The sequence below is a fragment of the Saimiri boliviensis genome, chromosome 5, assembly GCF_048565385.1.
Source record: "Saimiri boliviensis isolate mSaiBol1 chromosome 5, mSaiBol1.pri, whole genome shotgun sequence".
Lineage (NCBI taxonomy): Eukaryota > Metazoa > Chordata > Mammalia > Primates > Cebidae > Saimiri > Saimiri boliviensis.
The window spans coordinates 8,162,062-8,187,254 of NC_133453.1; the positions used below are offsets into that span (position 1 = coordinate 8,162,062).

General features: G+C 49.1%; 1 protein-coding gene across 9 annotated transcripts in view; it reads right to left on the reverse strand.

Annotated features, from left to right (window-relative positions):
• Window positions 1–25,193, reverse strand: part of DGKD (diacylglycerol kinase delta) — a 111,402-nt gene that overhangs the window by 22,552 nt on the left and 63,657 nt on the right. For all 9 annotated transcript variants that reach the window (XM_039469795.2, XM_003936734.4, XM_074398841.1 and 6 more), the window contains 12 exons: window positions 13,895–13,999; window positions 13,486–13,618; window positions 12,441–12,547; window positions 11,913–12,038; window positions 10,935–11,037; window positions 9,422–9,584; window positions 6,944–7,052; window positions 3,581–3,720; window positions 2,576–2,660; window positions 1,214–1,308; window positions 1,021–1,120; window positions 69–342 (listed from right to left, as the gene is read on the reverse strand). In XM_039469795.2, coding sequence (XP_039325729.2) covers window positions 69–342; window positions 1,021–1,120; window positions 1,214–1,308; window positions 2,576–2,660; window positions 3,581–3,720; window positions 6,944–7,052; window positions 9,422–9,584; window positions 10,935–11,037; window positions 11,913–12,038; window positions 12,441–12,547; window positions 13,486–13,618; window positions 13,895–13,999 — 1,540 coding nt within the window. The remainder of the gene's footprint in view (window positions 1–68; window positions 343–1,020; window positions 1,121–1,213; window positions 1,309–2,575; window positions 2,661–3,580; window positions 3,721–6,943; window positions 7,053–9,421; window positions 9,585–10,934; window positions 11,038–11,912; window positions 12,039–12,440; window positions 12,548–13,485; window positions 13,619–13,894; window positions 14,000–25,193) is intronic.

The following is a 25,193-nucleotide window of genomic DNA, read 5'->3' on the forward strand; positions in this document are numbered from 1 at the left end:
TCAGAGGACACTCGGCATGCCCGGTGCTGGCCTGAGGAAAGCCCACTCCTCTTCAAAATACCAGTCACCTTTTTCTGTGTGTTCTATGATCTGACGAATCGCTTTCTTCAGGCTGTTTGCTCTCAGCATGAGCTGTTCTCGAGGCCGGAATATCTGCGGCCGGGCTGGGCAGGCCGATGCCACCAGGCGGTCCCCGGTGGAGCCACAGATGCTGCCTGACCCATCTCCATCTTCAGCCTCCTCAGCAATGGTTGGGGGTGGGTTGGGCAGAGAGGACGAGGCCTGGGACTCATCGTCCAAGGTCTTGAGAAGGGAATCCAGCTTCTCTTTCAGGACAGAGCACTAGACAGGGAAAGGAAGTGGTATGCAGAGCTGAGGCAGGAGAACAGGGTCTGGAGGCAGGGAACCCGAGGCCATTTCACCCAGACCCCCGAGAACTCGACCAAAAGGAAAATCCTAACTCCCCATGCCTAAGTTAACAAAAGGACCAGAGGCTATTCCCTTTGCAGACCCCGCCCCGCTTCTCCACCTGGCAGGTGGGAAACCGGCTGTCCACAACCCACCAGACTGATAGCGGCTGAGTCTCAGCCTGCGTAGAAGTGCAAGTTTTCAGGAGTGTGACCTTTGTAACGTCACCTCAGCCTCTGGTTGGCTGCTTTCTGCAACCACTCAGACTGTGGGCTATGACTTTATTTACACGAGGTGAGCATGACGTGGCTGAGGGGAAACTTCTGGGGGCGGGCGGGGTGGTCTTCTTTGGATCAGAGAAGATTCTGTATCTGGGTCCTTGAGCTGCTGCTCAGGTCTGTTCGCACACTGTCAAGTGTACTTTCGTTTTCAATAAATCCTCGCTTTCGTTCTTTTGCTGCTTCACTCTTTCCCTGCTTTGCTGTGTGTTTTGTCTAATTCTTTATTTAAAACACCAAGAACCTGGACAAGCTGCAGTCACGACCCTCTCCCAGTGACAGAGAGAGCTTCTCGCTGCCTCAGTGCCCCTCCCACCAGGGCCCGGGGACAGACCTTCTTGGCCATGACCTCTGACTCCTCCGAGCTCTCGGTCGTCTTCTCATAGGCCTTCCCCACCCGGGCCACAAAGTCCTTCACCGTCTCACAGAGCACTCTGTGGGGACAGAAACAGAAAGACTCTTCTAGAGAGGCAGTTCCAGGTTGGAGCCAGGGCCCCATGCCTCTTCCAGGGCCGCCAGGCACTCACTTAGCCGAGGAGATGACCACCGAGTGCTGGTCCGAGGTGAGGATTTTAGAAAGGTGGGCTGCAACCGAGTCTTCATAGAAGAGAATCTGCTGCACCTGCAATCACCCCAAATGGCCGGGGCTGTTGGTCTCTGTGACAGCAACCTCCACAGCAGTCCCAGTGTCTGTGTCACCCAGTCCCTTGCCAGCACAGGCTCGGAACTAACAGACACTGTCTGACCCAGCCAAGCCTCGACTCACTTCAAATGCTAATCTGGGACTCACCTAGTGCTAGGTGAGAGACTTTAAAAACTTCATCAAGCTGCAGACAAACTAAAGATGAACCTTCTCGAGTCTGCAATCCCAGCACGGCCTGTGCTAGGGGCTTCTGCTCTGACCCCTGCTCATCCTGACAGCGGCACGCTGGCGGGCCAGCTCCAGGTTTGGGTTCCTTCACGGCAGTGGCTGTTTCCACCTGGCTGTGAACCCCATCTGGACACGCACTCTTCCCCCCACCATCTGCTCCGCCTGTCAGAAGGGGAGCCCTGTCCCTGTGGGATCCCTGCTGTTTTTAGGACCCAGCCCCAGGGTCAGCAAACTTCACTACTGGCCAGGCAGCCAGTTATTTTGGGCTTCCCCCTCACACTCTTCCTCTCAAAATTAAAAAGAGAAGGAAAAATAAAAAATGTACAAACCATCCTTGGCTGGCAAGGCTGTGGGCCCAGGCACATCTGGCCTGCAGGCCCAGCTTGCTGACCATTGCCCTAGGCCCTGATAAAGTTCACCTCCTTGTACTACCCGACCCAGCACTGCACCAGCACAAAATACTAACTAAAGAAGACAAAGTCCGTGCTCTGAGGGAACTTGTAGGAGCCTTAAACAAAACAGAAACAATCATCCAATAAAAAGAACTCCCAGCTGGACTAGAGGAGGCTGAGCGAAGGGCAGCTACGGACACCATGAAGGGGTTAGGCCGGGCAGGAGCCGGGGCTATAGGAAAGCCGTGGCAGAGTGGGCTGCGGCATGCCAGGTATGTGGGCACCGCGGCAGGGAAGGGAACGGGCAAACACCGTGTGGGGCTCACTGAGCAGCTGAGGAGATGTACAGACAGGGTGGGAGGGCCATCAGGAGGACCCCCGGCCTCTCTGCCGCAGAGCCTGTGACAACCCTAGGAAGCCCTTAGAGGGTCACAAAAGCCCAAGAGGCTCCTGCCAAGGGGAGTGAGAATCCTCTCGGCCTTGGGTTCACCCTGCACCTCCGCAGGCCTGACTGTGACACCCCGTCACCAAGGGGGAGGCGGCTCTGCAAGGGATGCAAACTACTGACAGGACAGGTCAGATCACGTCAGCACGTGAGCGGGGTGTGACAAACAGGCCAGCAATACCTCGGAATCCTCGCTGAAGTCTTCGGTGACGGTGGAGGAGGAGGCCTGCCGGGGGAGCTTGGCCTCATACGCCATGACGCTCCACCTGCACACACAAGGTCAGCTGCACAGGCGGCAAGACGTGCAGGCCCCCAAGGCAGACCCTGCGTTCTCCCTGTCATGGCTGGTAGCCTTGATCTTTACACAGTTTCTGACTTGATTTTTAAGCCCTTGGCCTTGACGCTGTCCTGCAACTTGGCTGAGAACAAATGTCTGCACTCCATAACTAAAAGAGCAATACAGCTCCATGAAAGAGGGGAGGGTACCCATAAATGGCTGCCCTTGAGATAAGATGCTGCTTCTGAGAGAAATGGATTTACCTTCCCCAAGAGAGCTGCAAATGGCTGCGCCAGCAGCCCGCTGGCCCAGTGAGATGAGCACTTCACATGCCCCAAGGCACACAGGGCGGCCTGAAATGGTGGGGGCACTGCAAAGCCACACCTGTCATCAGAACCCCAGGCTTCTGGGGGCACCTAGGAAGGCTAGGAGGCACCTCATCAGCATCCCATGTGCCACAGGTGCCATGTGTGTCACTCAGAACAGCAGTACCTCACTCAGGGAAGGTGTCACAGTGGCTTTACGCATTCGAGGATTTCCCAAAACAACTTCTGGGAACAGAACATGGGAAAATGCAACTGTTCCAACAAGCAACAAGGAGCACTCTTCCGATGGGTATCAGATCCTGGGCCGAAGCAGCCAAACACCGCGCAGCCACCTGCTCCACGGCCCTGACACACTCAGGGATGGTCTCCTGGGAAGATCTGATCATTCTACGGCATGGCTGGTTCTTAACTTGTTTTGTTTCTATCCTTGTCATAACCTGACCAAATATCAAAGACTATCAAGATACATGCTCAGGTCACAACTTTACAAATGATTTCAGAGGGCCCCTGTTTCCCACAGACCCTAGGTTACACCCATCTCTCAAAGTCCCCCCACACAGCACTGGAGCACACCCCCACTCACCTGTCCAGCATCTTGGTGCTGGCTCTCTCCAACTTCTCCAAGATCTGGGGGAGCTGGGTGTCATCATCGCAGGCCGAGCCCCAGCCCAGCACTCGGGCCAGGTCGTTTCCCGTGCCGAGCGGCAGCACTCCCAGCTGACACTAAGAAGACACAGGGAAGATATGCAGGCAAACACCGGGGGAGGGGCCGCCCCCCAGCCCGTCGCCCTCCCTGTCACCCACCACGAGGGTTACATCAGCAACGTGGAGATATGCCCTAAACCCATGCAACTTGCGCATTATAGGCACAGCCCACTGGAGGGACAGATGGCATATTCCTTGGCAATGTGACAGGAATGTGGCTGCCTTTGAGGTAAGATGCTGCTTCTGGGAGAAATGGATGAGCCACAGGCCCATCTCTCAGCTGTCATCACATCTTAATGGTCAGTCCCTCACACCCTCTCTGATCTGTCTCCCATATCCCCGCTTCCCATTGTCACCACCATGACCACAGCCCCAAGGACTCACTCTAATGCCTCACCACCATACCTCCAACCACTACAGTATCTCACTCACGAATGACAAACTCTTCTTCCAAAAACACCACTAGTGTTACTTCTCTAAATCCTATTAAAAAAAAGTGCCAGGACCATCCTCAGTCTGGAGGCCTCCCTGGAGCCTCACCAGAGCCAGAGCTCAGCCTCTGCCTGCCTGCCAGCCATTCCACAGAGACCTCATGCACTGCTCAGGCCTCACCCCTCCACCTGGAGTCCCATCCCAGAGCTCCCGAGAGCTCCCACTGCACCATTTCACTGCTTAGGAGGACTCTCGAAACACCCGCTGCCCAGAGCTCACCAGCCTTCGACTCTGACAGTGCAGTGACCAGGGCCATGAAGGCCTGTGGTGCAGTTTGTGGGAAACGTTACTGTCCTTGAGGCAGGAACCCTGCCCTGGTCCCGCCTACAGCACTGTGCAGCCCTCTGCTCACCAGGTGCAAGTGACCATGCTTAAGGCCCTGCTGCCTGTGGGGACAGCAAATGCCAAGGAAGGTCCTGCCTCACTAAGGGAACATCTGGCAGGGGAGAGGCAGGAGCAAGCAGGCGAGGATGGAGAGAACCCAGCGCTGAAGGGCGCCCAGAGGGGCTGAGGCCTCCGCAAGGGCTTCCTTCTTAAAGGAAAAGGAGGACAGCATGGAATACGCATGCGTGGTACCCCAGGCAGGGGGCACGACACTGGGAGGGCAAGGCAGAGCTCGGCGAAGAGGGAGCAGCAAGGAAACAGGAGGCAGACAGGCGGAGGAGCAAGCAGGAGGCCAGGCTGGGACAAACTCTCTTAAAGGTCTGGACTCTTCCAAGAAGTGTTGGGCTTGTGGGATGCACAGGCACAAGTGCCCCAGGAAAGGTCACCTAGGTGAGCTGCTGACAGACAAAGGCCAGGGTACCGTGGGTGGCAAGAAAGAGCCCACAATGAGTGAGAAACAGGCAGGAGGAAGAGACGGAGGAACCAAGAACAACTGTCTTGATTTCCTAGCTCAGACATCTCAATGGATGTTTTCAGACTCCAAGGAAAGGAATGTGAGGCGGGGGCTGAGCGTGTGCAGTGCTGGAAGCTCGAGGCACTAGCAGACCAGAGCGGCCCAGGGCTCAGCTATCAACTGAGGCACCCCCAAGAGAGAGAGGACAGCCCTGCAAGTCACTGAGCATTCCAAGAGGGAAGGAAGAGAGGCCCCGGCAAGGCTCTGAGGACACAGCATTAAGGGAAGGATAAGGAGGGAGAGGCCACCACGGAACGGTAGCAGCAAAGAAGGCAAGACACCCCCAGGCAGCAGGGCCCCAGTGAGGGCATGGCCACCACATCAGGCGTCCAAGAGAAGCAAAGGGAGAGAAATGTGTGCTGACCTGAACGCATGAAAATCAGCCACAAGGTTCCACTGTCTTCCTAACTAGCGACAGTGAACTTGCAAATAATCCACAAAATGAAAATTCAGAGTAATCTGTGCTAATCCACCACCAGGGGGCACCACTTCTCCTCCTGAGCTGCTGGCCGCAAGGCCCTGGCTGTCAAAGTCCACCCACCTGGAAATACTACCAAGTGGGCAGGGCTGTAGGGACTGCAGAATCACTGAAAAATACCTCCACGTCACATTAGAAGACTGGACCACAATAAACATAAGAAAATACAGGTGCAAATCTTCCTCATCTTGGGGTGTAGGCAGCTGCGAATATGACAGAAGTGCAAAAATCGCAAAAGACCACCACCCCCAAAAAGGATGTTGAACTGACAAATGGCAAACTGGGGAACAAATCTGCAATGACAGCTAAGAAGTTAATATAACAACAATTCTCAGACATTCATGTTTAAAGGAGAAAACGGTGACTACTCAAAGAGAAAATGAGGCAAAAAACATATGAACGGGTGATTTATTTAAAACTTCCTAACCAACTGAGGAGACGTTCGACTTCCCCGGAATTAAAGAAAGATCAGAAATTTTTTGGTCCACTTAGTTGGACAAAAACTAACATGATGAACACCGTAGATGGTGCCCAGGAAAGGACAGCTTTAAGCAGCATTTGCAAGCATGGAAGCTGGCACAGTCTTGAGGAAAGGCAGCTTGTCAGCACAGTTCGATATTAAGCCTGGGTGCGCTCAGAGAGAACAACACTGGGAAGTGACCTCAGCGCCCACCCCAGGGAGGTGAGCGGGCCCAGGGCTCCTGGCTCTGTCCAGTGGAAAACAACACAAGGTTGCCTACTTACACACACAGGCACCAGGTGTCTGCAACATCTTAATTAGTGATTTTTAAAAAGCAGTAACAGAATAGCGGTTTGTATTATAACTGCACTGTGCATTATATGTACTGTGATCAAGAGAGGTCAGAGACAGCAAAATGCTGACAGTGGCTGATCACCTGAGGAGGCCACGGCTGGGTGTAGAAATTAAATGAACATATGGACATTTTTTTATACAACCAGAAAAATCTATTTTTATTTTAATAAAAAAAACTAAGTCCAATAAACCATGACTCTAACTTGAGAAATTCAAGTATACTGCTGTCCCCTCCTCACAAACCAAAAACCACCCAGTAAAGCAACAGCCCCACCCAGCCCTGCTCCCCACCGTGGGTCCTTTATGGCCAATTCTTTTTGTAGCTCCCTTCAGGTCCCCCTCATACATCATGGCCAGAGACCCTGAGCCTCCACAATGCCAGGGGTGGCCCATGCTCTCCCCTCTCTGCGCTGGCCACCAAACTGCATACTCTCCAAAACTGCCAACGGTCTCTGCCTGAATATAGGTGCTCCGAGATGCACAGAAGCTGAGACTGCAGGACTTCCATCTAACCTCGGCACCCTCTCTGCTCCTGGCTGGCTCCCTCAAGTCCAGGTACCTGTTTATGAAGGTTGAGGCTGTCGATTTCGGAGAGGACCCAGCCAACACTTCCATCCCCACCACAAACCAGAATCCGGAATGTGTCAAACTTCTGGAACAACCGTAAGCTGCAGAGGAAAGAGAAAGGCCATGAAATGGTGTCCATTCCACAGGACAAATGACAGGCTTGTCAGTATGGGGTCGAGGCGGCCCACCTGTGCTCCTCACAGCTGACCTATGCCAGAGGCGAGCATGCACAGCCCCTGCCACGTGACACCAGTTGCCTGCACGCCCCTCCAGTCAGGGTCCACTTTGTCAAGGGGACAACAGCAGCTCTGGAGTCTAGCCAACCACTCCAACCAGGGCCACGGCCCACCCAGCAGCAACGAGACCACTCAGCTGTGACGAGCCACTGCACCCTCTGCAGACACTACAGGCTCAGTGGTGGGCCAACACACCATCTCCTGCCCGGCACAGCCTTCAATAACCCCTGCACACGTGAGCCCACCCTGCATCACTGTCTTTCACCTGCCACGTCCACAAGTGGCCCCTGCTGGCCTTCCCAGCATGCCCTCTGGGCTGCCTGCATCACTCTGCACCCTCAGCCTTGGCACTCGCCAGCCCTGCAGTTTGGCTTCCACCCCGGCCCTTGTTCTGGTCACCCTGGAGCCCCGGGCTGCCAGACCTGCCTGTAGGCTACATGGCCCTGCTCCAGCACATATGCCTGCACCCACTCTGTCCTCCAGTGATGTGACCCATGACCACCCCCCAACTCCTCGGTTTCCTTCCTGGGCTTCCCATCACCCTGCCCCTGCCCAGCAGCATCCCCCATCAGGATACCACTGCCACTTCTGCTCACTCCTCACCCTCCTCCAGTGTGACCACATCCACAGTCTGCACCAAGGACCACACAGGTAACTCTGGATCGACAGCTTCCAGGCTACTCCTGAGCGCTGACAGTTGCACCTGTCCTCCAGAACATACCACTCCGGCATCCTAGGGCACTGCCAACAGGAAACATCCCTCCTCGGAGAATGGCAGCACCACCACCGACCCAGTCCAGAGGCCAGACCTGCCTCCTCTTACCCTGTGGCCGGCCCAGCCCCTCCTGGCAGCCTCTCCTCCACTCCCACCAAGCCATCCAGCTCAGGTCACCACTGCACTCTCACAGAGTCCCTCAGAAGCCTTGCAGTCACCTCAACACCCTTCTTGAAAGCTTCCCACATGAGTTCCTGGAAGATCTTTCTAAAACCCGAGCCTGGTCATGAGCCTTGCTTTATGAGGTTGCCCCTTGTTTGCAGTGAGCCAGGATTATACCAGTACACTCAGCCTGGGCAACCAGAAAGATCCTGTCTCAAAAAATAGTAAAATTAAAATTAAAATAATTTCTTCATCAGCCTACTAGTGAATGCAATCTCCCACCACTCAGATAAGAAGTCTTTCTGCAGAAAACATGGGAGTGCGGCCTTTGTGGAAGCAGGCTGTAGTGCTGCCATCTGTGACTGCTCTCCAACGGTGCCTGGCTCTGAGTGGGGACCAGCAACACAGAAGACACCCAGAGAACCAGCGATGAGCAGCTTGTTTCTCCAACCCTCACGCATGCGCCAAGGAAACCCAGGGAGCTGGCCACAGTTCACATCAGAGCAGCCCCTGACTCCTAAATACACAGCCCCCCACCGACTCTCCCAGAAAAATACAGGCCAGACCACAGGTTCTGCAGGCACTTCCCACTAGGAGTGTCCTGGACAATCTCCCAAAAGTGCTAGTAAGCCCACTTAGTGCTCCAACCTGGAACTGATGCTTCCAAAAGAAGAATGAATTCGTTCAAATAGCAACATTTATGGAAGCAAATGTTTTCTACAAACTAATGAAAAGTACAAAACTACAAAGAACACACATTGGCTCTCCAGCAAGCAGAGGAACGGTCTAATCCCGTGCTGCCGAGGACAGTGGGATCACTCTGCCCCAACAACGCCCGTGCATGTTCCTGCTTTACAGCACCTGCATGCCAAGCAGCCTCCTATGCCTCCCAACACGCAAACACTCCCTCTGGCCTCTCTGGAGGGCAGCTTTTTCCTCAACGCCAGGCAGCCGTTAGAATGAGGCATGCCAGAAAAATACACCCATAGGTAGGTAGGTAGGTAGGTAGAAAATTTTAAAAGAAGAAAATACACTCACAATGTCATAAGACACATGCAGAAGGCATTTGCACAACAGCAGGGAAAGAAGAATCCTGACTGGCTCAAAAGATGCATGTGCATGGGTGTGTGCACATAGCGTATGTACGTGTGTGCATGCACACGTTGTGTTCAAAGCTGGAAGGCCATGTGCCTCTATTAAGAGTGGGCACCTCTGCGAGTGCAGTTTGGGGAGGAAGCAGTGCAACTTTTCTTTCCTATTTAAAACTTTGTGTCTTTGATCTTTTTTTTTTAACAAGCACACACCATTTACATAATTTTTAAAACTCCAAGAAAGATACATTTTACAAGCTTCCTACCCGAGGTGTGGGCCTCCGTTCATGAGGTCGAAGACCTGGGCAGGGTTCAGCAGCTGTTTGAATCTTCTGAGGAACTTCACACCTTGGTTGTCCCCACTTTTTGAATTGACAAAGACCAGTAGTGGGCTCGTGCAAGACGGAGGACAGCTGGCCTTCCAGAACCCTGGATGCAAGAAAGAACAGAACAGAAGAAAATCTACAGGCCCTGGGAGACGCTGGGGGCACCTCTGATGGAATCAGCAGCAGCAGACCCCTCAAAAGACAGACACCTGACACATGCACACCTGCAAGTCAGCAAGAGGTCAGCAAACAGTTCCCCACAGCTGCTCCCCACATGTGAGCCGGGAGCCCCATCCATCTGATCTCATTCACAAGGTGTCCAAGTGCCACCTTGCTGCTGTCTTCTTCTCTTGATCTCCTCTGAACCATGTACCCCACATTCCCTCTTCCACCAGTACTTGTCAACAGGTGGCACCATGTCCCAGCCAGACATGAGAGCAGCTGCAAACCAGTGTGCCAGTGTGTGCTGGGCAGAGATGGAACACAGCTTCAACGGTTCACATGGAGAAGGCCCCAGACCCGGGTTCCACTCAACAGCATCACCTCCATGTCAAGCGCCAGGCTTGGGTCTCAGGCCCATCTAATGGCAATGCTGTAGAATCAGGGCACCGTGTGCCAATGATCCCCGCACCCCTGTTCTATAAACTTGAGGCACTTCCTTTATACCAAGCCCCATTTAGTGATCCCCGCACCCGTTCCGTAAACTTGAGGCACTTCCTTTATGCCAAGCTCCATTTAATGATCCCCGCACCCCTATTCTGTAAACGTGAGGCCCATTTTATAGATGGGGAACTTGGGGCTTGGCAGCGTTTGAGGATTTGCTCAGGTTCACATGGCAAGCACGTACGGGATTCAGGTCTGACTCTAGAGACATTTTACCATGTTCTCTGGACACAGAAACAGCCAGAATCTGGATTCTACAGTCTGCTGGTGTGCTGGGCCATCAAAGAACCTAAGCCCAGGAGCTTCTGGGAGCTGGAAAGGGGCTTTCCTTTAAGCTCATAACTTACAATTACTGTCACTTAAAAACAGGAATATGTCTCGAGAAAAGGCCTTCTGAGGTGACTGCATTGCCGTGCAAACACCATGTAGAGTATCTGCACTTACACGAACCTCGGTGGGGTAGCCGGCTGCACGCCCAGGCTTGCTGGTGTACTCTGCTGCTCCCAGGCTACAACCCTGTACATGTCACTGTACCAAATGGGTTCCACTCAACAGCATCACATCCATGTCAAGCACCAGGCTCCGGTCTCAGGCCCATCTAATGGCAACGCCGTAGAATCAGGGGACCGTGTGCCACTCTGTGCAACTCCTCCAGCGCCCCCCACGGTTGTGCCTGACCTCTTGGTGACATCTCACCAAGATAACCAACTCTAGAGCTGGAGAGGAGAAAGCGCATGGAGAAAGAAGCGTGTGGAAGTGCATGAGAAGGATGAGCATGTGTGGTACCCACCGTCGGAGTCGATGCTGTTGAGAGCCGTGGGTGGGATGACTGACACTTTGCACAGGCCAAGTGGGCACTTGGTCAGCAAGGATTCTTTACAAGATGTGTGAACCTGAAACAAGAGTCCCCGCATCACCAAGGGTCACTGGCATCCTGTACACACACCAGAAATCCTCCTGCCCTGTAGTTTGTAAGCCAGCCACGGCAGAGGCGGGTGATTTCAGAGCTGGGCTGGCCTGCTCCCACCATAGGCCCCATGCCCTGGTTTTGCACTCGAGAAGGCATAGCATGGAAACCAGCCATGGCACACCTTGTGAGCGACAGTCCTGCACCCAAGCCTCGGGCCCTTCCACCACAGCTACCTCCAACTTTCAAGACGAGGGTGAGGGCTCCGGGGCAATGTGTCTCTACGCATCCCCTGTGTCTTGGCTTCCTCCTGGTGGCCAGATGTGCTAGGCAAGTGACTGCAACAGCCACTTTGCAATGACCATCCCGGAAGCGAGTACATGGAGGCTCTGTGCATCTCTCCCTGGAAGCACATCTCACCACCCAGAGCAATGATGAGACCAAGAACCCGGCAGGAGGCCACATGGGCTATGCCCCTTCCACATGGCTGTGCTCACTGTAAACACCACCCAGAGCCGACACTGCTCCGAAGGGCCTCTCCAGCTTTCCTTCTTCCACACCACCCAGGTGACCCCTCACAACCCAGCTACAGGGCCACAAGATGCAGGGTACATCCGTCCCAACGACACACACCTGCATGTGTTGAAAAGGCAGGACTAAATTTAAAAGGAAGAAACACCCCCCTAAAAAACAACTAAGAAGGAAAATGACCAAACAGGTCAAAACACCCACTCTCAGAGCCGGAGCGGCCTCTGGGACGAATTGACCAGGATCCAGCAGGTCACGTGGAGGCACGAGGCCCACATGGGCACTGTAGGGAGCAGGCCCTCCCCTCCAGCCTGGCGTGGGGCCCACACTCACCATGGCCTTGCACCAGAGGCAGCGCCAGTCCTGCAGGCGCAGCACGCTGCCACACGTCTTGTCGCACACGGTGCACTTGGCACTCACAGGCAGGTTTCCTTCCAGCCACTGGTGAGGCATCGCGATCTGCGACCAAACAGAGGCACGCACTAGGGGTGCTCCCGAGGCTCCACGTCAAGGGCAGCCAGGAGCCCTTAGACGGAAACGCTCTTTGTAACTCAGCCACGGCATTCTTCCCAGCACAAGCTCTTTCCCTGACGCCGGTGAGGGGTGGGATGGCAGGGCCTGTGAAGGGCCATCTACCCACAGCACCTGTAAGAGGTGCAAACAAGACTCACAGGGACAGGATGGAGCTCGGGGGTGCGGCAACCACACAGAGACCGCATATACTTTCCACTGTGACACCCAATGCCAGTGTGACCGTCTCCAATGAAACAGTGCTGGGCAGGGCAGGGAGGAGGCTTGCAAGGGACAATGCAGGTGGGCCGCCATGGCTCAGGGCCCCACGGGTAGTATTTCTTAACGTACCCCATCTGCATCCTCAATGATGTCCTTCCCAATCGAGGCGAGCGTGGTCCACTTGCAGTTATTGGTTGCACGCACAGCACAGCGCTTGTGGGCCTTAAATTTGCACACTGTGAGAGAAGGGACACATGAGCCTACAAGCTGTGTCTGTGCCAGGAACTTCCCATGCTGAGCAGTGCTGTGACAACTGTCCAGCTCCAGAAAAGTCAAGGAAGGTACCAACAGCACTCTCATTTTATAACTGAACTACTGTGATACACTTAGAGGCTGGGGGCGGTGGGACCGGCGGCGGATGTGAGACCACACAGGAGGGAGAACTGGGGATCGGTGAGCTTTCTGTCACAGGCCAGAGAGCGAGCAGTGGAGGCCTTGCAGGTTGTATCCAGCCTCCATCACAACTACTCAACGCTGCCGTGTAGCACAAAAGCAGCCAGAGACAATACTTTTTTAAGGACACAAATTCGAATTTCATGTCATTTTCATGTGTGACAAAATAGGATTCTTCTTTTGATGTTTTCCAATCATTTAAAAATGTAAAAGCCAGTCTGAAGCCTGAGAGCTGTACAAAAACAGGCAGGGGCAGGGTGTGGTCCAGGCTACAGCTAACAAGCCTGCTCCAGCCCACTGCTCTTGCCACCAGACTGGACGCCCTTGCCCAAACCCTGCAGCCCTGGCCTCTGGGTCTGTAACGCACTTTCAGTCCATATACGCAGGGCCCCATTCCCCCAACTGCGGCGTGTGAAACGCTGGGGCCGGCAGCTGTTCCCGCAGTGCCTTTCCCTCTGTGTGCTCTAGGCTTCCTCTGTTTCTCCTTTTGCCACCCACCACTTCCCTCCTTTTCACTCTGTTTGAGCACTATAAAAAATGATTGATGAAGGACTCTTCAGCAGGAAAAATAAACAAGAACAGAATCATAGACACTACTGTGCCCTTGGACCACATGGGTGGCAATGGCTTCTTTACGGTGACTGGGTTTGGATTTCCAAGGCTTTATCAAGTAAAATGCCAGGCCACCTTTCCTGACAAAATAACAAATGCACATCCATACCCTCACAGGACAGCCCATGCGACGTGACCCCAGACAGAGCCTCACGGCACACGTTGCAGTAGGTCGGCCTCGCGTGGGAACAGGCGTACCAATTGTGCATCCCTGAGAAATGGTCCATGCTGTACTGGGTGGGCTGGAAGAATGAAACCAAGACAGCAAAGATAAGAATTCTCTTTTATATTGTAACTTGGACAAGATTAAACAAAGTATCCAAGAGAGAAGAGGAGGAAGGTTTATAAAGGGCAGGTCTTCCCAGAGGACAAGCAACAAGCTCTAATTGCACAAGGAACATGCTGAGAATGTGAGCTCCAGACTGTGGACCCGCACGTGGGGGGACACTCAAGACAGTAGACACTGGGGTGAGGGAGGCAACAGGAGGCATTTGGAGAAGGGTATTTTCTTTTTGAACCTCAAAGTGCTCCCTGTTCTGCACAGTCTTTAATGCTGCAATCCAATCTTCCATTTCTTTTCTGTTATCGGCACACAAGATGAGCTTCCTACATGGAGTTATGACCTAGAGAAAGAAACATGGTCAACAGAACCATGAACAAAAGGCAAGTGCCGATGGCTATAAATACTTTCTTAAAACCTACCTCACATATATATAATAAATTACTATTTCATTCAGGTATTCACACTGAGCAGAAAACAAAAGTGGTTATCATGGATCACTAAAAATTAAGAACAATCTCAAACTAAAAAGACAGTAAAATTTACTTTTTACATGTTCATCAGTAATTAACTTAAGTGGACATTTACAACTGCTTACTACTTAGACACGGAAGTAAGCCCTAGGACACATTTTTTAAAAGTAGCAACTTTGTTTTCCACTGTTTGGAAAACAGTTGCTACTGCTTCAGGGAGCCACAGTGATGTCCAGCATTTGAAAGGTTTAGGGAAGTCTATCTAGTCCACTGTAATGCTAGAATACTATAAGCATGTGTCACATATCAATATGCATCACATATAAATGTTCTTGGAGAAAACCTCAACATCAGACTAGGCAGGACCTGAACAACTTGACAAGACATAAAGTTGCGACCTGTTAACAATCAACAAATGAAAATGATATCCATAATAAACAGTTTTTGTAAATCAGTAGAAAAAACTTCCTGACATAAAAAAGGCTATGAACTTGCATTTCACAAAAGAAATACATCAACGTTCTTTTTTATTTTTATTTTTTGTGGGTACAAGGTCGGTATATGTATTTATGAGGCATACAGGCACAGAATAATCACAGAGTAAATGGAGTCTCTATTGCCTCAAGCATTTGTCCTTTCTCTGTGTTACAAACAATCCAAATATATTCTTAGTTATTTTTAAATGTACAGCAAATAACAGTTGCCACCCTGTTCTGCTATCAAATACTCCATCTTGTCTATTCTAACTATATTTTTGTACCTATTAACCATCCCCCTAGCCCCACGTAACCATTCATCTACTGCCTATCTCCATGAGTTCAAACTGTTTTCTTTCTTTTTCTTTTTCATTTCCCACAAGTAAGTGAGCGCGTGTCAAGTCTGTCTTTCTGTGCTTGGCTTATTTCACTTAACATAAGTGCCCTTCAGTTCCACCTATCTTGTTGCAAATGACAGGATCTCATTATTTTTCCTGGCTGAAGAGTACTCCACTGTGTACATGTACCCCATTTTCCTTATCCATTTGTCTGTTGACGGACACTTAGGCTGCTTCCAAATCTTGGCTATTGTGAATAGTGCTGCAGTAAACACAGGAGTGCAGACATTGCCTCGATATACTGATTTCCTTTTTTTTTTTTTTTTTTTTTTGGTACATACCTAGCAGTGGGATTTCTGGATCACATGGTAGTTACATTTTTAGTTTTTTGAAGAACCTCCCAACTGTTCTCCATAGTGTCTGTACTAATTTACACTCCCATCAATGGTGCATGAGGGTTCCCTTTTCTCCACATCTTTGATTTGTTATTGCCTGTCTTTTGGATGAAAGTCATCGTAACTGGGGAAAGACAGTTATCTCATTGTAGTTTTTATTTGCATTTCTCTGATGATCAATGATATTGAGCACTTTTTCATATACCTACTTGCCATATATATGTCTTTTTTTGAGAGATATCTAATCAGATCTTTTGCCTATTTTTTAATTGGATGATTAGATTTTTCCCTTTTGGATTATTTGAGCTCCCAACTTATTCTGGTTATAATCACTCATCAGAGAAATAGTTTGCAAATATTTTCTCACATTCTGTAGGCTGTCTCCTTACTCTGTGGTTTCCTTTGCTGTGCAGGAACCCTCTTAACTTGTTAAAAACAGGAGCTTTTTTCACTGTTTCCTTTGCTGTGCAAGAGATTTAATCATCTGTCCACTTTTTGCTTTCGTTGCCTGTGCTTGTGGGAATTACTCAAGAAACCTTTGCCCAGTCCAACGTCCTGGAAAGTTTCCCCAGTGTTTTCTTTTCGTAGTTTCATACTTTGAAGTCTTAGGTTTACGTTTTCAATCCATTTTGATTTCATGTTTGCATATGGCAAGAGACAGGAGTCTAGTTTCATTCTTTTGCATATGGATAACCAGTTTTCCCAGCACAATTTAGTGAAGAGACTGTCCTTTCCTCAGTATATGTTCCTAGTACCTTTGTTGAAAATGTGCTCACTGTGGATGCATGAATTTATTTCTGGGTTCTCTATTTCGTTCCATTGGTCTGTGCCTGTTTTTATGCCAGTACTATGCTGTTTAGGTTAGCATAGCTCTGTAGTATAATTTGAAGTCAGAAAATGTGATTCCTCTAGTTTTTCATAAGGATAATTTTGCCTATTCTGGATCTTGTGGCTATTTTGGTTCCATATACATTTTAGAATTATTTTTTCCATTTCTGTGAAGAGTGTCACTGGTATTTTAATAGGAACTGCACTGAATCTGTAGACTGCTTTGAGTAATAAAAACATTTTCACTATGTTGATTCTTCCAGTCCATGAACATGCAGTATCTTTCCATTTTTTGTGTGTTCTCTTTTATTTCTCGTAGAAATCTCTCACTTCTTAATTCCTAGGTATTTTATTTTAATTTGTAACTAATATAAATGGGATTACTTTCTTGATTTCTTTCTTCAGATTCTGCACTGTTGGTACATATAAAAATGCTACTGAGTTTTGCATATTGATTTTGAATCCTGCAACTCTACTGAATTTGTTTATCAGTTTTAATAGTGTTTTTTTTTGGTGGGGGTCTTCAGATTTTTCCAAATATAAGATCACATCATCTGCAAAGAAGAATTTTACTTCTTCCTTTCCAATTTGGATGTCCTTTCCTTTTTTTTTGTTTTTTTTTTGTTTTTTGTTTTGTTTTGTTTGATTGCTCTAGCTAAGACATCCTCACGGAAGAAATACAAAATGGATAATAAGCAAATAAAAAGCTGCTTAATCACTCTAGTCATCCGAGAATGCAAGTGAAAACAGCAATCTATTTTTTGCCCATGGGATTGGCAAAGTTTTAAAAGGTAACTATCCGGTACTGACAGATGTGTGGGGGAAAAGAGTTCTCCTCAAACACTGATAAGAGGTCAACAGGATATAAAGTTTTCAGAGAAAAAAGTTGATAGTGTGTATCTAAATTTTGAAAGGTTTTAATCTTTTTCAACTTAATTTTGTTTTATAATGATCATATCAATGGAGTTCCAAAGTCAAATCTACAAACATGTTTATCACATTGTCCCCTTATGTAAACAGTAGCATGGACACTTTTCTCCAACTCGGCCTTTCCATTTAATTACATATCCCAGCCATCACTCCTTAGCAATATCCAGAGCTGCTTCCTTCTTTCCTTCAGTGGCACAGTACTCCACTGTCTAGAACTCAGCCAGTGCCCTATGAATGGTAATTTTGTGCATTTAAAACTCTTTGCTATTTCTCATAATGATGACATGAATGATCTTTACAAAGATCTTTTCCTCTTTTTACCAGTTTATCTTTGGGGTAAATTCCTAGAAGTAGAACTACTCTGACAAAGAGTAGTTTGGATTTCCAAGGCTTTAGCAAGTAAAATGCCAGGCCCCCTTTCCTGACAGAATAACAAATGCACATCCATACCCTGTAATGTACATGTAATTTTGCTAGCTATTGCCAAACTACCCCCACTGGGGCTGTACCATTTTGCATTCTCACCAACAGTGTTAGGAAAATGCTTGCTTCCCCATGGATTCACCAACAGAATATGTTATTTAACTTTTAGATTTTGGCACATCTCATAGCTTTAATTTACATTAAGAAGACCCAATTTAGGAATACCTAATTTAAATTATTAAATAACCATGTTTCTGGCTCAGAAAACATAGAAACTGTGCTTTACAGGGAGATTCTCCAGCGACCAAGTTTCATGGCAGAGGGGATAAATGAAATTGGGTCGATGGCGCATGGTTCGCTTATCCTTCCACATATCCTGGGCTGGTGGGAGAAGAATACCTGGGGCCAGGCTGGGTGTGAGAAGCAGCAGAGCTGGGAGAGACTGAGGGAGGAGGAGAGACAGCAAAGGCAGTCCTGGAGGGGCCGTCTGCCTTCTGCCCTGCTGTTGTTCAAGATTGGACAGTGCCATGAACAGCCCCTCTCCCTCCAGAGGACATCCCCGGGCTCTGCAGATGCTTGTAGGTGTCTCTTCTAAGTCCCAGGATTCTAAGCACATGGTGGGCAAAGTTCTTCCCCTCACAGAACTCAGTGGGGAGAGGCAGGCAGGCAACTATTTCCCACACTGAGTCAGCCGTGAAGACAACAAAGTAGGCCCTGAGAGTGGGACCGGGGGGGTCTCTGGACAGCCACTCGGGGACGGCCATGGGAGACTGGGAGCTGCCAAGGCTGGGCAGGTGCATCAGTCATGGGCATCATCACTGTCTACCTATCAAGTCTGAGCACACGTCCCTAATTGTTCACTCTGGGTGAGTTTTAATATTTGAATACTTTTGTCAGCATTGTAAATACAATAAGAGAAAGGTAACATACCTTGCTTTGCATAATTCAGGGATTCTACTATGAGTCATGCAACAGGATATTTACAGAAGACAACTATGAAATGTTTTAGGTCCTGAGTCTACTACTCCGACAGCAGCTTTTACGAGCTGAAGTGCCACCTTTGCTCCAGAACTCAGCCACGGCATTTAAGAAAATGGATCTCTGGACCCACCTGCCCCACACACTGAAGGAGAGGGTTTACTAGAATTGCTTCATGGGTATTGGGCACTACTAGGCAGCAAATTACAGACAAAAGCATTAGGTTTAAAGACAGTGAGGTAATGATACAAGTGATCAATGGCATCCTTGCCTTCATCTGTGCTATTGTCTGTGGACAATAAACACTGAGCAACAGATAAATGTCAAAGAATCTGGGTTTTGGCTTCTAAGGAAAAAAACAAAACAAAACTCTTATTTGTCCCTATTCTATTGTGAAGAAGCCTGAGACAGACCCAGACCTGAATCCCATCTGGCCACTGATAAATTTGGGAAATGGGGGCAGATGCTTTTGCTTCTCACTGAGAAAGCTGATGATAAAAGCAACCTGCAGGGCTGCGGTGAAACTGACCAGGACCAAATGTGTAGAGGGCCTGGTACATCCCTGAGTCTGAAGTCCTTGCCAGCTGTATAACTTACAGCAGCTGCTTCTCCGCCCTGGGCCTCCATTGCCCCATCTGTAAACTGGGGCTATGAAGCACAGTGCTGCATCCTAGCCTTGTTGTTGTGAGGTGCCAGTTGGTGCAACCTCATACTGTCCTGGGAGAGCACCTCGCACTGTCACTATCAGTGCTACCTCAGGCCCAAAGCCCTCAGCTTTGGCATCATCATTTGACACTGTCAAGACCACTTTCCCATGTGGGCATCTTCCTTGAGACTGCTCTGGTGTCAATGGTCCACCCTCCCAAACCACAAGAAATATCACAGAAGAGTCCCACCAAGTAAGTCAGAATCTGTTTCTTAGCTGCCCATAAAGGGGACACAACTGGGCCTGCCTTCTCTATGTCAGTCCCCAGATGCACAGAGGAGACTTGTCATGACTCACATGTCCATGCCATGCCTTCAGCTCCTTGGCACACCCCTCCTGGCGAGCTCCAGTCCCCACACCAGCCAGCAGGCAAGGAGGCACCCCTCAGACGAGAGCGGGTCTCATCTTCCTGCTCCCCTAACACCAGCCACAAACCAACTCCTGGTAGGCGAGTTGGACTTTGGGAGGCTCATCCTAGGGGATGTTCTGAGCAGTACCTCCTATTCAATCCCTTGATTTGGGAGACGGCGTGGGCAGGAAGGACCCAGGAGAGAAAGCGGGGCTGGATACAGGCCCTCAGGCTATGCCTTCCTGGCTGTGCACCCTGCCTACCAGGGCAGGTGGCAGGTGCAGGGAGATGCTCTAAGGAATACTAAGAGCATCCCTATGATCTGGACTGCAGCCGTAACTACTGGCAACCAAAGAATGATGCAAAAATGCCGAAACTATCTTCAAAATCCAGCCTTCACAAAGAAAAGACTTTGGAGACTAAGAGATGGCTCATATTTTTCAAGCAAATATATAAAGTAAGAAATAGTTCATATCCCTAAATCAACTTAAAAGATAAGTGCAAATCAGAAATAGGGCAATAAGGCTAGGCGCAGTGGTTCACATCTGTAATCCCAGCACTTTGGGAGGCGAGGTGGGTAGATCAGTTGAGGTCAGGAGTTTTGAGACCACTGGTCAACATGGTGAAACCTCAACTCTAACTAGAAATACAAAAATTAGCTAGGCGTGGTGGCACACACCTGTAATCCCAGCTACTTGGGAGGCTGAGGTAGGAGGATCACCTGAACCTGAGAGGCGGAGGTTATAGTGAGCCAAGATCACACCCACTGTACTCCAGCCTGGACGACAGAGTGAGACCCTGTCTCAAAAAAAGGAAAAAAAAAGGTAGGGCAAAACTTGACAGGACAAATCAGTGACATCCCAGGGACTCAAAAGGCCAGGCTGCAAGACGTGCCACCAAGGAAAGGAGCAGAGCTGCATCAGAGAGCAAGAAGGCAGGTGGCTGCATGGGAACCTACACACTGGAGAAAGAATATCCTCAGATCTTGAGGCTGGAAAGACTAGAGAAAGAAACGCAGTATCACAGAGGAAGAGCGGATAAAGTGGCGGCTGCAGTCCTCACAGAATCCCACGGCAGGCTAGAACAGCCACAGACAGATTTGAATTTTTAGACACCTGCTGGAAATCTCTTGAAGGTAACAGAACTTAAAAATCAGTAAGAAAAGAGAAGACAGACTAATAGTAGAACACAAATGGCCAATAAAGTACATGACCCAGTGCTCAATTTAATCAGTCATCAGGGAAACAGAAATTAAAGCCACAGGGTGATGCATCTCTCACAACGGCTGAGCCGAAACAGACAATATTAAGTGCTGGTGACAGTGCAATTTGGTGCAACTACTTCTGAAAACAGCTGAACTCATACATACCCTGTGACCCAGCAATTCCACCCACCCACCCCACAGAAATGCAAACACGTACCTTCCTCATCAAGGCATACACAAGAATGTTCATAGCATCACTTCTCTAAACAGGCCTACAGTGAATAAACTATAGTATATTAATACCTTGGGAGACATGCAATAATGTGATGAATCCTACAATAGCGAAAGAAATAAGCCTGACTCAGGACAACATATACTGCATAATTTCCTTATGCATTTGAGGCGTCCCCAAACTTTTTACACAGGGGACCAGTTCACTGTCCCTCAGACCGTTGGAGGGCCGCCACATACTGTGCTCCTCTCACTGACCACCAATGAAAGAGGTGCCCCTTTCTGAAGTGCGGCGGAGGGCCGGATAAATGGCCTCAGGAGGCCACATGCGGCCTCCGGGCTGTAGTTTGGAGACGCCTGCATGACATAAAGTTAAAAAAACAGACATAACTAATCTATGGTGTTAGATGCTAGCTTCTAGCAGCTGCTTTGATGGGAGGGATACACAGCAGGGTTTGTGGGGACTACAGTGTTCTCCACGGTCGGGAACAGTTACCAAGCTGTACGCCTGTTAACAAGTACACTCCTCCATGTGCATGCTGCACCTCAGTAAAAGAGGATACAGAACTTGAGATTTCTCAAAAACATACAACCAAATAACTCAAACGTGTGCAGAGCTGCCCAGACTCTTGGACAAAAATCTGGTTAGAAAATAACTATACAAGAGATAGGGATAGAAAGGTGAAACACATGCATGAATGAGAGTGTCCAGCAGAACGACGTTAAAACTGTGTTAGAGATGGATCTTCAACGTATGAAAAAATATTCAGTCTTACTCATAAGACAAATGCAAATTAGGAGATCTCATTTTTCATTTCATAGAGATCAAATGTTTGATAATATGGTCCACTGATTCTCATACATTGGAGCAAAATTGAATACAACCTCTATGGAAATCATTTGGTAAAATTCGTCAAACTTTATAATATACACCTGTGTCTCATCAACTGTGCTTCTATAAATGTATCCTCTCCTGTATCTTCATGAGAAATCACATACTGTATATACAAGCTTAGTCAAGGCTGCATTCACTAAAAGACAAAAGATTTGAAACCAAATACTGATCAATATAAGGCTGGTAGATACTTGCTACAGTAATGACAGTACATTCATTTAACAGAAAACTATGCAGCCACTAAAACGCCTGAAGCTACTCTACATGTTCTTATATGAAACAACCTCTAAGACACACTGTTTATAGATAAAAGCCAATTGCAGGAAGAGTATGGGTACAGAGAAAAAACTAGTATTAGTCACCTCTAACTGAGGGGACCTCTGAGTGGCTGGGCAACACTTCATACCTTTTTAGTCTTAAGATTTCTGTAACACGTGTGTGTGTGTGTGTAGCCAATCCAAAAATGAGCTACTAAAACAGAATAAAGTCTTAGGTGTACAATGTTACGTTAAGGACAAAGAAACAAGCTTTAACATTCTATTTGAAAGAATAACTTTTGTTTCTATTCTTGATTCAAGTACATGATCTTCCAAGAGAGATGAGAAAATACCTTTCTATTCCAAATGATTTGACAACAGACAAAATATCCTCCCATGTCCTGGGAAGAATTAGTCCCAGGGGTTTTTAACCCACAGGAGTGATCACTGAGAAATCATGGTGAAAAAGGAGACATACTGGAGACAGACAGGCATGATTTCTCAAACGGAAAAGAAGGTGGACTCTGGCTTACGTGAACACAGCAGCTGATATAACAAGGGGCAGCTTTAGCTAACACGGACGGGGCACAAAGAATGTCTCAGCAATCCACCAGGTGTTTTCCAGGCAACTGCTTCATTCAGCTTCTCCACAACCTGATGAACTCTGCTAAGGGGTGTCCTCACAGTCTCACAGCAAATGAGCTGATACAGCCAGGACACCAGGCAGGCTGGCTCCAGGCTGAGCCCCGGACCTCCATCCTTCAGCCTCTCCACATCTGGGCGGTGCCTCAGACCAGGGCTAGTGGGCACGAGGCAGGGAAGCCACTGGCACTCACCACAAGCTCTCCCAAGTTCACGCAGTACAAGCAGTGTCTGGCACATTTCATTTCCTTTTTGGCAGGGTGACTGACTTGGAGGATCAGCGCAAGGATGATATCAACATCTTACTAAGTCATCTCACTAGCTGCCCCTCCCACTCTGACCAGGTTTCCCAAGAGTTCAAAATAGGAGGAGGAGAAATAAGATCTGGAGGATAATGACAAGGGCAGTTTACTGATTCACGTCATGCTGAATCACAGCACCCAAATGGCCATATCCTGTCCAACCATTTGTAACCACGAATTTGAACGTGAAGGGACCTGGACGTAGATCTCATTCATAAACGACACTTAAAATTGACAAAAAGATCAAGGTCCTACAAACTGTGTCATGTTGGAACCACAGGCCAACCCAAAAGACCTACGAGTAATTAATGTGAGGCCTGGAGCCCACGATGGTCCAACGGTCGTGATGAGCGAGCAGGGATGGACGGAGCACAACATCTTCACGTTTCACAGATCCAAGTTCAGATGACATGGAGGTACTTTCCCCACTCCTCTCACTGAGAACTGAAAACTGTGGGCATTAGAAAATCAACACAAGAAGACCCTGAAAGGTAGAGAGAAGGTGGCAGTCTGACGAGGGTCTTGGCCCAAGGTATGACACAGTTGTGGCCCTCTGGGTTTTTTTAACCTGGCATACCCTAGACTTGGAGCTAAAGAAGCAGAAGCCAAAAACAGTGATGGATACTGGCAGGGTAGGTGAAAAGCCCCAACAAAAGCCTGCTGTTCCAGGCCAAGAAGCCAAGAAGTGGGCAGTCAGACAAGTCAGAAATTGACAATGGCAGTAACACCCACCTTACTCTAGCCAGCGCTGCAAGAAGAAACCATGCCCACCCCACTCCCAGGCCGCAGCCAGGCGCTCCAGCACTCGCCTGCCAGAGTATCCAGAGAAAGCCAAGCAGAGAGCCAGGACGTTTGCCACCTGGAAATGAGTCCTCACCCCTCACAGTACCTCATCCCTCACAATGCAAGAGGAGATATGCAAGTGGCAATTAAGCACACAGAAGGTACTCAAAATCCTCAGCCATCAGGGAAACGCACTGAATGCACGAGAGAACCCCATGCAACTATCATGACGGCTACAACAGAAACTAGTGCCAACACCACCTGCTGGAGAGAATATGGAGAAAGAGGATCTTAACATTGGGTGGGATATAAAATGTTACGGCCGCTCTGCAAAGCAGTTTGACAGTTTCTTTAAAAACCAAGCATGCGACTAGCATATGACCCAGCAATCGCACCCTTCAGCATTTATCCCAGAGAAATGAAGATTTATGTTTGCACAGAAACCTACGCAGGAGCGTTTACAGTAGCTTTATTCATGATCACCAAAAGCTGGAAACTATTCGGATGCCCTTTAGTGGGTGAATGACTTACAAACTGTGGTGCACCGTGGAACACTACTCAGTAACGAACTATGGCGCACCGTGGAACACTACTCAGTAACGAACCGTGGCGCACCGTGGAACACTACTCAGTAACGAACCGTGGCGCACCGTGGAACACTACTCAGTAACGAACCGTGGCGCACCGTGGAACACTACTCAGTAACGAACCGTGGCGCACCGTGGAACGCTACTCAGTAACGAACCGTGGCGCACCGTGGAACGCTACTCAGCAACGAACCGTGGCGCACCCGTGGAACGCCACTCAGCAACGAACCGTGGCGCACCCGTGGAACGCCACTCAGCAACGAACCGTGGCGCACCTGTGGAACGCCACTCAGCAACGAACTCTGGCGCACCCGTGGAATACTACTCAGTAATAAAAAGGAACAATGACTGATACACTCGTCAACCTGAATGAGGCTCTAGGGAATTACGCTGAGTGAAAACTCTAACTCCAAAGGTTACATACTGTAAAATTCCATTTATATAATGTCTCGAAAAGACCAAATTACAGAAATGGAGAACAGATGAGTGGTGGCCAGGGGTTACAGAGGGACATGTAGGAAGCCATAAAAGGGCACAAGGAGGGTCCCTGTGGTGTGGAGGCTACCGATCTCCACTGTAACGAGGTTAGTATCCTGGGTGTGACACTGTACTGGGGTTGTGCAAGAGGTTACCACTGCAGGAAACTGGGTAAAAGGTACAAAGAATCTCAAAATAAAAGCTCTAATTAAAAATAAGCAACCACCACGAACAATATTTAAGTTTAAACTTGGAAAACCAAG